Raw genomic sequence first — 12,055 nt, forward strand, 5'->3', positions numbered from 1 at the left:
GTGGTCCAGTCGAGCCCAGGCTTCAGCAATGGCCGTGGTGTTGCTCAGCATACACACAGCTCGCTGCACTTTGGCCAAGTCCCCACCAGGCACCACTGTAGGGGGCTGGTAGTTAATGCCAACCTTGAAACCCACGTACCAATGCACAAAGGCACGCTTGGCGTACATCAGATCAAACTTATGATTGAGTCGAGCCCAGGCTTCAGCAATGGCTGTGGTGTTGCTCAGCATACACACAGCTCGCTGCACTTTGGCCAAGTCCCCACCAGGCACCACTGTAGGGGGCTGGTAGTTAATGCCAACCTTGAAGCCAGTTGGGCACCAGTCCACAAACTGGATGGAACGTCTGGTCTTCACGGTGGCAATGGCAACATTGACGTCTTTTGGCACCACATCACCACGGTAGAGCAGGCAGCAAGCCATGTACTTGCCGTGGCGAGGGTCACACTTGACCATCTGGTTTGCTGGCTCAAAGCAGGCACTGGTGATCTCGGTCACCGACAGCTGCTCATGGTAAGCTTTCTCAGCTGAGATGACTGGGGCGTAGGTAGCCAGAGGGAAATGGATACGAGGGTATGGCACCAAGTTAGTTTGGAATTCTGTCAGGTCAACATTGAGGGCCCCATCAAAACGGAGAGAAGCTGTGATTGATGACACAATTTGCCCGATCAGACGGTTCAGGTTGATGTAGCCTGGATGCTCAATGTCCAGGTTTTTGTGGCAGATGTCATAGATGGCCTCATTGTCCACCATGAAGGAACAATCAGTGTGTTCCAGTGTGGTGTGAGTGGTCAGGATGGAGTTGTAGGGTTCCACCACAGCAGTGGAGATCCTGGGAGCCGGGTAGATGGAAAACTCCAGCTTGGACTTCTTGCCGTAGTCGACCGAGAGACTCTCCATCCGGAGGTAAGGGAAACCGGGGCCGGTGCCACCCACGAAACTCTTTTCAAAACAACATAATAAATTGCTGGAGAAACTCAGCAGGTCTGGCGGCGTCTGAACGTTCTGAAGAAGGTTTACTGGACCCAAAATGTTAACTTTGCTTTCTCTCCACGGATGCTCCCAGACATACTGAGCTTTTCCTGCAATTTCTGATTGTGTTTTGATTTCTAGCGTTTGCAGCTTTAGGTCAATAGGTATGAGGCTGGAAAAGCAAATTAGACAGCATCGAAGGAGCAGGAACGTCAACGTTTCAGTCCGAAATCCTGCATCCCGACTCTCCTGCCCCTCGGATGCTGCCTGACCTGCTGTGCTTTTCCAGCTCCACATCTATTGACTCTGGCCTCCAGCATCTGCAGTCCTCACTGTCTCCCAGTCAGCATGTTCTTTGTTTTTTAAAACTTTTGACCCAAAGCTAAAAGCATTGGATCAAAGCAGCAGGGTTGGAGGATTTGAGCTGTAGGGAGAGGCTGAACAGGCTGGGGCTGTTTTCCCTGGAGCATCGGAGGCCGAGTGGTGACCTTATTGAGGTTTATAAAATCATGGATAGGGTAAATAGACACAGTTGAAACTTTATTGCTGGAACAGCACAGCAGGTCAGGCAGCATCTAGGGAACAGAAGATTCGACGTTTCGGACACATGCCCTTCTGAAGAAGGGCATGTGCCCGAAACGTCGAATCTTCTGTTCCCTAGATGCTGCCTGACCTGCTGTGCTGTTCCAGCAATAAAGTTTCAGCTTTGATCTCCAGCGTCTGCAGACCTCACTTTCTCCTAAATAGACACAGTCTCTACCCTGGGGTGGGGGAGTCCAGAACTAGAGGGCATAGGTTTAGGGTGAGAGGGGAAAGATATAAAAGAGACCTAACGGGCAACGTTTTCACGCAGAGAGTGATACATGTATAGAATGAGCTGCCAGAGGATGTGGTGGAGGCTGGTACAATTACAACATTTAAAAGGCATTTGGATGGATATATGAATAGGAAGGGTTTAGAGGGATATGGGCCGGGTGATGGCAGGTGGGACTAAATTGGGTTGGGATATCTGGTCGGCATGGACAAGTTGGACCGAAGGATCTGTTTCTGTGCTGTACATCTCTGTGACTGTGACTCTAAATGATGTGACAAGCTGAGTTTTAAATATCGACATCCTTACCAACTTGTTAAGTCTAGCTAAGACTGGGTCAATCAGCTCCTTGCCAATGGTGTAGTGCCCACGGGCGTAATTGTTGGCAGCATCTTCCTTCCCGGTGATGAGCTGCTCAGGGTGGAACAGCTGACGATAGGGACCAGTCCGGACCTCATCTAGAACAGGAGCAATGCAACAAGTTACAATGGCCGCTGCATCTGTGCGCTCAGGTGGAGAGAGTGAAGAAGCTGAGTCTGTTCCCCTCAGGGCAGAGGACATTAAGGAGAGATTTAACAGAGGCTTTCAAAATCAGGTGAAACCATTTCCACTAGGAAGTCAGTCAGTAAGCAGAGAGAGTATCAGCAAAAATGAAGATAAGATGAGAGGAATAATTGTGTGCAGGGAGATGTTGTGATCTGGAAATAGCGGCTTGAAGAAAGCAGACTCAATTCAACTTTTAATTTCAAAAGGATGGTTTATCATCAGGATATGGCAATGTGCTGGGAGTGGAACTAATTGGAGAAATCTTTCAAAGAGGCTGCACAGACCAGAGAGGCTGAATGGCCTACCCTGTGCTGTTTCATTCCACATTGCATTACAGCAATTTTGCTGCATTTTACTTCATCCCAATTTGATATATTTGCACCCGGGTGGGGGAAGAACTTAAAATGGATCAAATTAATTTCCATCTCCAACCACATCCCTTTTGTTTTGAGTCAGTTTCAACGTTTGATGTTTAACCTCAGTGCAAAGGGTGTACTAACCACTGTTTGGGATTAATTGTGGACCTGGATCAAGCCTTTGATGGCTGTTTATGCCAATCTTCCTTCCTGCTTTGTAGAGGAAGATATCCATTTACCGCTCCTGGGATGTGTTTGTGAGTCAAACATGAGCAGAATTTCAGAGAAAATATTTCTGGTGAAGATTCAGGAATCTTGCAGCGAGTGTTGGAATAATAGGGGTGTTATTTCTCTGCTGACTGTTTGAAAGAAAAATCCTAATTCGTCCCTCAGTTTTGCTCATAACCCTGCAAACCTTTATCCCTTTGTTATCCAATTTTCCCAGTGGAAGTTCCTTACTGAATCTGCTCATAATTCCCTAGTAGACAGCACCTTCCAGATCACAGCAAAGCATGGGTGTAATCTCCAGTCAAGTGTTATATAGGTCAATGCTTCCCATTGGGAGAAAGTGAGGACTGCAGATGCTGGAGATCAGAGCTGAAAATGTATTGCTGGAAAAGCGCAGCAGGTCAGGCAGCATCCAAGGAGCAGGAGAGTCGACGTTTCGGGCATGAGCCCTGCTTCCCATTACCGATCACAGTTGGCTCCAGGTCCAGAAAGATTGCCCGGGGGACATGTTTCCCAGTTTGTGTCTCACAGAAGAAGGTGTCAAAGGAGTCATCAGCCTCGCTTGCATTTTTCACATCAGGTCTGTACCCATCAGGCTGAATGCCATGTTCCAAACAGTACAGCTCCCAGCAGGCATTGCCCATCTGGACACCAGCCTGGCCAACATGGATGGAGATACATTCACGCTGCAAGAAACATGATGAACAATTAGTGAAACTAGGGATAGGCCAACAATAACCTTAGGGAGGAAATTCCAGGATTTTGACTCAACATTCCAAACAGACTAGGACTGCCGTTATTTTAAAAGTTTATATGGAGACAAATTTGGTGTACCGACTAGAGAAGATGCACTATCTGACCTACTCTTGGGAAATAAGGCAGGGTATGTGACTAAGGTGTCAGTGGGGGAGCACTTTGGGGCCAACGACCATAATTCTATTAGATTTTAAAAAGTGATGGAAAAGGATAGACCGGATCTAAAAGTTGAAGTTCTAAATTGGATGAAGGCCAATTTTGATGGTATTATGCAAGAATTTTCAAAAGTAGATAGGTAAGGGGATGGCTGGAAAATGGGAAACCATCAAAAATTAGATAACGAGAGTCCAGAGACAGTATATTCCTGTTGGGGTGAAAGGAAAGTCTGGCAGGTGTAGGGAATTCTGGATGACTAGAGAAATTCAGGTTTTGATTAAGAAAAAGAAGGAAGCATATGCCAGGTATAGACAGGATAGATGGAGTGAATCCTTAGAAGAGTATAAAGGCAGTAGGACTATACTTAAGAGGGGAACCAGGAGGCCAAAAAGGGGACATGAGATAGCTTTGACAAGTAGAGTTAAGGAGAATCCAAACAGTTTTTAGAAATACATTAAGGACAAAAGGGTAACTAGGGAGAGAATAGAGTCCCTTAAAGATCAGAAAGGCTGCCTGTGTGGAACCACAGGGGAGATATGAATGAAATATTTTGCATCAGTGTTTACTGTAGAGAAGGACATGGACGATTGAGAACGTGGCAAAATAAATAGCGACATCTTGAAAAATGTCCATATTACAGAGGAGGAGGTGCTGTATGTCTTAAAATGCATTACGGTGGATAAATCCCTGGGATCTGATCAGGTGTACCCTAGAACTCTGTGGGAAGCTAGGGAAGTGATTGCTGGGCCCCTTGCTGAGATATTTGCATCATCAATAGCCAGTGGTGAGGTGCCGGAAGACTGGAGGTTTAACCATGGTGCCACTATTTAAGAAAGGTGGTAAGGAAAACCAGGGAACTATAGACATCAGTGTTGGGCAAGTTGTTGGAGGGAATCCTGAGAGACAGGACTTACATGTTTTTGGAAATGCAAGCACTGATTAGGGATAATCAACATGGCTTTGTGCATGGGAAATCATGTCTCACTATCTTGATTGAGTTTTTTGAGGAAGTAACAAAGAGGATTGATTAGGGCAGAGCGTTAGATGTGATCCATATGGACTTCAGTAAGGCGTTTGACAAGGTTCCTTATGGTAGACTGATTAGCAAGGTTAGATTAAATGAAATACAGGGAGAACGAGCCATTTGGATACAGAACTGGCTCGAAGGTAGGACAGAGAGTGGTGGTGGAGGGTTGCCTTTCAGACTGTAGGCCTGTGACCAGTGGAGTGCCACAAGGATCGGTTCTGGGTCCTCAATTTTTGTCATTTATATAAATGATTTGAATATGAACATAAGAGGTATAGTTAGTAAGTTTGCAGATGACATCAAAATTGGAGGTGTAGTGGACAGCGTAAAGAAGATTACCTCAGATTACAACAGGATCTTGATCAGATGGGCCAATGGGCGAAGGAGTGGCAGATAGTGTTTAATTTAGATAAATGTGAGGTGCTGTATTTTAGAAAGGCAAATCAGGGCAGGACTTATACACTTATAAATACATTAAGGACAAAAGGGTGACTAGGAAGAGAAAAGGACCCCTTAGAGATCTGCATGGCTGCCTATGTGTGTCTGGGGAGTGCTGCTGAACAACGAGACCTTGGAGGACAAGTTCATAGTTCTTGAAATTGGAATCGCATGTAGATAGGATAGTGAAGGAGGTATTTAGTATGCTTTCCTTTATTAGTCATTACGTTGAGTTTAGGGGTTGGGAGGTCATGTTTGTGGCTATACAGGACATTGGTTAGGCCACTTTTGGAATATTGTGCGCAATCCTGGTCTCTGTTATAGGAAGAATGTTGTGAAACTTGAAAGGGTTCAGAAAAGATTTACTGGATGTTTCCAGGTTTTGATGGTTTGAGCGATAGGGAGAGGCTAAACAGGCTGGGGCCATTTTCCCTGGAGCATCAGAGGCTGAGGGGTGACTTTGTAGAAGTTTATAAAAGCATGAGAGGCATGGATAGGATAAATAGACAAGGTTTTTTCCCTGGGGTGGGGAGTCCAGAACTAGAGGGCATAGGTTTAAGGTGAGTGGGGAAACGTTTAAAAGGGACCTAAGGAGCAACTCTTTTTAATGCAGAGGGTGGTACGGGTATGGAATGAGCTGCCAGAGGAAGTGGTGGAATCTGGTACAATTACAACATTTAAAAGGCATCTGGATGGTTATATGAATAGGAAGAGGTTTGAGGGATATGGGCCAAATACTGGCAGGTGGGACTAGATTAATTTAGGATATTTGGTTGGCATGGATGAGTTGGACCGAAGAGTCTGTTTCCCTGCTGTACAGCTCTATGATTCTATTCTCTATGAATCTGAAGGAATGGCAATCTATTTCCAAGTCAGGACAGTGAGTGATTTGTAGGGGAACTTGCAGGGGGTGGTGTTCCCATGTATCTGCTGCCCTTGTCCTTCTGCATGGAAGTAGACATGGGTTTGGAAGGTGCTGTCTGAGGATCTTTGGTGAATTTCTGCAGTGCAGCTTGCTGATACTGAGCATCGATGGCGGAGGGAGTGGATGTTTGTGAATGTGGTACCAGTCAAGTGGCTGCTTTGTCCTGGATGGTGTCAAGCTTCCTGAATGTTATTGGAGCTGCACCCATTCAGGCAAGTGGATTATTCCATCACACTCCTATTTTTAAAAAAAAATAATTTGTGGGGTGCAGGTAATCATTTATCATCCTTCGCAATTGGTCAGAGGGCAGTTATGGATCAATCACATTGTTGTGGGGCACACCTAGTCAGACTGGGTAAGGACGGGAGGTTTCCTTCCCTAAAGAAGTAAATTAGAGAACCAGCAAGTGTTTTTTACAATGAAAATAGACAATAGTTTTACGGTCATCATTTGGCTAGCTGGTATTCCAGATTCATATTAAATTCAAATGTCACTATCTGCCATAGTGGGATTCAAACCCATGTGCCCAGAGTCATAAAACAAACACAGTACACTGGAGAAACTCAGCAGGTCTGGCAGCAGTGTAGAGAGAGAAACACAGCTAACGTTTCGAGTCCAGTATGACTCCTCTCAGTTAGCCTGGGTTTCTGGATCACTAGAGCCATGACATTATTGCGAACACCAACCATCTTGTGGGGAGTCAGGAGGTGAGTTACTTGCTGCAGGATTCCTAGCCTCTGACTTACTCTTGTAGTTACAGTATTTACATGGCTAAGCACATGGATGATTTTGGGATAGTGTAGGGGGACGAGCTGAGAATAGTTCACAGGTGAGCACAACATTGAGGGCTGAAGGGCCTGTTCTGCATTGTATTGTTCTACGTTCTATGGCTAGTTCAGCTCAGTTTCTGGTCAATGGTAACTACCAGAACGTTGACAGAGGAGGTTTCAGTGATGGTAATGCCATTGAATGTAAAAGGTGATAGTCATAAAGTCATAGAGTCCTACAGCATGGAGGCCCAAACTAGCCCATGCTGCCCAAACTGTTCATCCACACTAACCCCATTTCCCTGCATTTGGCCCACATCATTCTAACCCTTCCCTACCCATGTATAAACCTTTTCTATCTATGTAACAGTTACATTATCTTTTGACTGATGTTGCTGTGGTTCTGTTCGCCGAGCTGGGAATTTGTGTTGCAGACGTTTCGTCCCCTGTCTAGGTGACATCCTCACTGAGGATGTCACCTAGACAGGGGGTAAACGTCTGCAACACAAATTCCCAGCTCGGCGAACAGAACCACAACAACGAGCACCCGAGCTACAAATCTTCTCCCAAACTTTGAACTGATGTTGCAGTGTGTGCAACCAGATGAGGTGTGGTATTGCAGTGAGGAGGATGGAGAAGAGTTTTACTGCAATTACATTGACTTGATTGACTCCATAAAACCCAGTCAAGAATGGATGTAAGGTGGTCACACTTGGAGATAATTGTCCCTGCACCTGTATTTATAGGAGTTAGACTGGTAGTCTCTATAGTCCCAGGAAGCTGTGGTGAATGTTATATTTGGTTATGCTCTAAGTAGTCTATTTTCTTCCAAGATGATGAGAGTTGAGTCTTAAAGATAGCTGAAATAACTCCATAGAGAGTGGTATCGTGTCACCAAGTCACCCTTTATTTACATTGGTCAGTTCTTGAGACTGATCCTACTCCCTCAGAGCCAGCTCTCAGAGTGAACAAAACCTCTGACACTTGGTTTATATATTTTTTCCAGGTGACCGTTCCTTATTAAGAGACAGGGCAGTGTCAGGAGACACTTTACTGGCGGAGAAATCATCCACAAGCCCCTCAGATATTTCCATACAGAACACTCCAGAGGTAGTGGGTCCTTCACAACCACCATCTAACTCTTGGAAATACACAATGAGTGGTTTTACCAGCCACCGGCAAGAAGATCCTGGGTATGTCTGACCCCTCCAGACCACAAGCAGTCCAATGGTTATCCAACCAAACCATCAGGGCCAAAAGGCTCCACTGCCAAGCAGGATCCTTCCACCCGTAAGATAGTTCCACAGAAGCTGGTATCCCGTCTCCAAGTCACCCTATAGTCACATGTGGAGAGTCCTTGACACTGATCCAACTCCCTCAGAGCCAGCTCTCAGTGTGAACAGAACCTCTGACACTCCTGTTTATTTTTTTTTTCAAGATTTTATTACAGTAGCGCCTCGACATACGAACAACCCCGTTCACGAACAAATCGGTTTACGAACAGGATTGTACGTAAAATTTTGCTTCAACGTACGTACGAAATTCAACGTACGAACGAGGGTACGAACGAAGGTACGAACGCAAAAATCCCATGTGCGACCATGTGGTTTCATTGTTCTGCTTTGCTAGGCGCTTGTTGAACGCAAAAGCTCTGGGGCCCCGCATGATTCTCATTCAGTTCGTCTTTGGCACGCGCGCTGTGAACATCGTTCGTTGCTACGTCCAAGCATTCTTACACTTTTTTCTTGTTTTTTGCATTAAATTAGCCCTCATTATGGCTCCCAAGAAAGTGAAAAGTGGTAGTGATAGTGGTGTTAAGAAGCCTAAACGTATTGCTGTGGAAATGAAGAAGGAAATAATAGCTAAACATGAGAGTGGTGCTCTCGTTATCTTATCTCGCTAAGCAGGTGCTCGTGTTATCTTATCTCACTAAGCAGGACGACATGGCGAAACGGATCAATTGGAATTACATTAATTCAAATGGGAAAACTTGATTCAGTTCGCAAACTTTTCGGTTCGCGAACCGGGTCCCGGAACGGATTAAGTTCGTAAGTCGAGGCGCTACTGTATTTTCCATTTGGGTGGTACAGCCATTATATTCTTTGCAACAATGTCCTTCTCCCTGGGGAAAGCCAGAATATCCAAGTGACGTCAGACTTCATTCGGACAATCTGGCTTCCCCCAGGAAGAAGACTTCACTTGGATTAAAAAATGACCAGTGTGGGAGACAAAAGGGACAGAAGTGAATCATCTAGGGGCCCAGAATCAGTTTAGACTGACTCTGGGAAGACTGAATTACTGCTTAAGCAATGTATGAAATATCCTCGGGAGGTGAGTTTACCAGTTGCATTAAATGTAAAAAGGGAAAGCTCTGTTCCATAGTTTAATGTGTCAGGTGCCCACAATAATATTGTTTAATCAAAAGTGTTTTTAATCTGTTTGTTACAGTAAAATTATTAAAATGTGAACTCTTGCATTATTCTTTCAGCTATCAAGTGGATGTTACAATTTCTTTGTTTTTAGTAATCAGTCTCTATGGGGATGGTATAATCGACAACAGGTTGTTGTGCAATATCTTTATATGCAAACGTTATTTTGCATACAAGATGGTGATGATACATATTAACCTCATTGTAAACAATTGAAACAAATGGTTTAAAGGTCATTGGCTTCTTGGCAGACATATAAAAGTGATAAAGAGAGAGAGAGAGAGAGAGAGAGCAAGAAAAGAGATGAAGTGAAAGTGGCCAAAGGAAGAAAGGATTTATAAATGAGCCACAATTGCAGTGCATTGTTGGACACAATACAAAACCAGAGATGGAGTATAGATATTGCTGGCTCAAGCCAAATGAGAATGTCAATATAAGTAAAGTACAGCTTCAATATTGTTTGTCTTTATTTCGTGGATGAGATTTCCAGAGCCAAATCTCCCCATTTCCTGGATCTGAGTTAATGAGTTGTCTCAACAAGAGCAGGTCGGAGGCTGGGAATTCTATGGTGAGTCACCCACCTCCTGACTTGGAAATACATCGTTGTTCCTTCAGTGACACTGGGAATAAAATCCTGGAATTCCCTCCCTAAAGGCATTGTGGGTCTCCCTATAGCACTGCAGAAGGCAGCTGGCAGCTCACCCCCCCCCCCCCCCCCCCCCCCCCCACCTTGCCCACTGGCTATGGGCAATAAATGGTGACACCCATGAATGAATTTAAAAGAAAGTTAGGCGGCAGAGTGGACACTCCTTGTTAATGTGCAGTGCTATTTGTGTATCTCCACAAGTGCAAGAGGTTGGACCTCAGCCTCCAGCAAGAGGGAATGGCCTCCAAACCTTTCCAGCAAGGACCATTCTCCACAGCTCCCAGCTGACGGCACAGCTGAGTGGAAACAGAAACTGGCCAATTCCAGCGCTGGCAGGAAACAGGAGAGGGACTGGCACAGTGCCAAGAAAAGGGGCCGAAAAATGCATTTTACAGAAACAAAAAAAAAATCACAAAGCTTTCCATTTCATGGCTGTCTGCTGTCAGACGATTGGAATGTGGAGTTCAGATCAATAAAATAGTGAACCAAAGCCTGGTCGATTTGATGACTAAAAGTTACTTACAACATCACAGTGAAGGAAGACTAATGCAGTCAAAAAAAAAGGCTCCACTCGCAAGTTTATAAAATATAACACAGAGTCTGAGTAACTTTCAACTCACTTCCTCTTGCTCTCCCTTCTCTTCAAACAAATTCTTCCTCAACCTGAAATGGCCTCTTTGCAGAATTCAGGAGAATGAGAGAGAAAAATATTTTGTACACCCCCCCCCCCCCCCCCATACACACACCCATACACACAGATAGACAAACACATAAACAGAGACACACATACACAGATACACAGTCAGCGACACACAGACAGACAGATACACACACACAGAAGTACACACACACGCCATACACAGACGCTCATAAATATACACATGCACACAGACAGAAACGTATGCAGTTATACACACGCCGTTACGCACACACACACACACACAAACGCACACAGAGTTATACACAAACAGACATGCACACAGTTATATACACACACAGTTACATACTCGCATACACACAAATTGAATTGTGCTCACGTTAAAAACTTGATGCTTTTCAAAAATAGGATTTGGTTTGGGAGAGGGGACAGGGTTTAATTCCTGGAGTATTAACTTAGCTGGACAATGGCATCAGTCAGTGAGGATGCCCAGTCCTGGGGAATGAGAGGGCAAATTCAGCCCTCAACCAGACACAGAGACCCTTTCCTTTTCCTTGATATAGTTCCATCTTCTGCACTTGGGAGTAATTCAGGCAGATTTATTTGGGAGAATTGACCCACTGGGATCAGTCTCATTTAAAGTGATTTGCTTTGTCCTTCCAATATTGTCCTAATTCAGACTGTGCCTCATTCCTCCCTCACCTTCAATCACACGAGATCCCTTTCCTATAACCAGGGCACATAATTTGAGCAGTGCTGAGCCTCCACAAAACACGAAATTCAACCCACCACTAGAGAAAGAACTTTCTGTAGTTTCAACAGTTTAAAAGTCAAGGCAACATTTACCTCACTCAATCCACTCACCATTTTCTAAGATCCTTTCTCTGTCTCTGTCCGAGCTGACTGGTGTCAGGAAGAGAGACTGTACACGGGACTGATCACCTCACGCTGGGAACAAGAGGGAACAAGGCTGTTGGTGGGAGCAGGGGGATGGGGGAAATAATGGAAAACATCTGTCCCCGGGACCCTATTTATGCAGCTGTTCACGTCACAGGATGGGGGAATGGTTTACAGAAATCTAAATCGAATTACAAAATGTAGTAATAATGTGCGAGGGGACATCAAGGTGAATGCCAAAACTGTGGCAGGTTGGGAGGTAACCCTACTTTGCCTTTTGCTTCATGCAAAAGAATTGCAACAAAGGTGTAATAACAAACTAGTTTGCCTACGCAGATGAGCCTTTCTGTGACTGATATGCAAATAGATTTAGGGCAGAGAGATGAGCTATCTTCACTCTTTCAGGGAACGTGGACATGTGTGCCTTGGTCAGCATTTATTAC

General features: G+C 44.9%; 1 protein-coding gene across 1 annotated transcript in view; it reads right to left on the reverse strand.

Moving 5' to 3' along the window:
- The window catches only part of LOC122551950 (tubulin alpha-4A chain-like), a 16,795-nt gene extending 4,950 nt beyond the window's left edge, over positions 1-11,845 (reverse strand). The window contains exons 1-4 of the mRNA XM_043694520.1: positions 11,580-11,845; positions 3,377-3,599; positions 2,048-2,241; positions 16-942 (exon numbers count right to left, since the gene is read on the reverse strand). Coding sequence (XP_043550455.1) covers positions 16-942; positions 2,048-2,241; positions 3,377-3,599; positions 11,580-11,582 — 1,347 coding nt within the window. The 5' untranslated portion in view covers positions 11,583-11,845. The remainder of the gene's footprint in view (positions 1-15; positions 943-2,047; positions 2,242-3,376; positions 3,600-11,579) is intronic.
- Between the last annotated feature and the right edge of the window lie 210 nt (positions 11,846-12,055).

Source organism: Chiloscyllium plagiosum, chromosome 7 (genome assembly GCF_004010195.1).
Source record: "Chiloscyllium plagiosum isolate BGI_BamShark_2017 chromosome 7, ASM401019v2, whole genome shotgun sequence".
Taxonomy (NCBI): Eukaryota; Metazoa; Chordata; class Chondrichthyes; order Orectolobiformes; family Hemiscylliidae; genus Chiloscyllium; species Chiloscyllium plagiosum.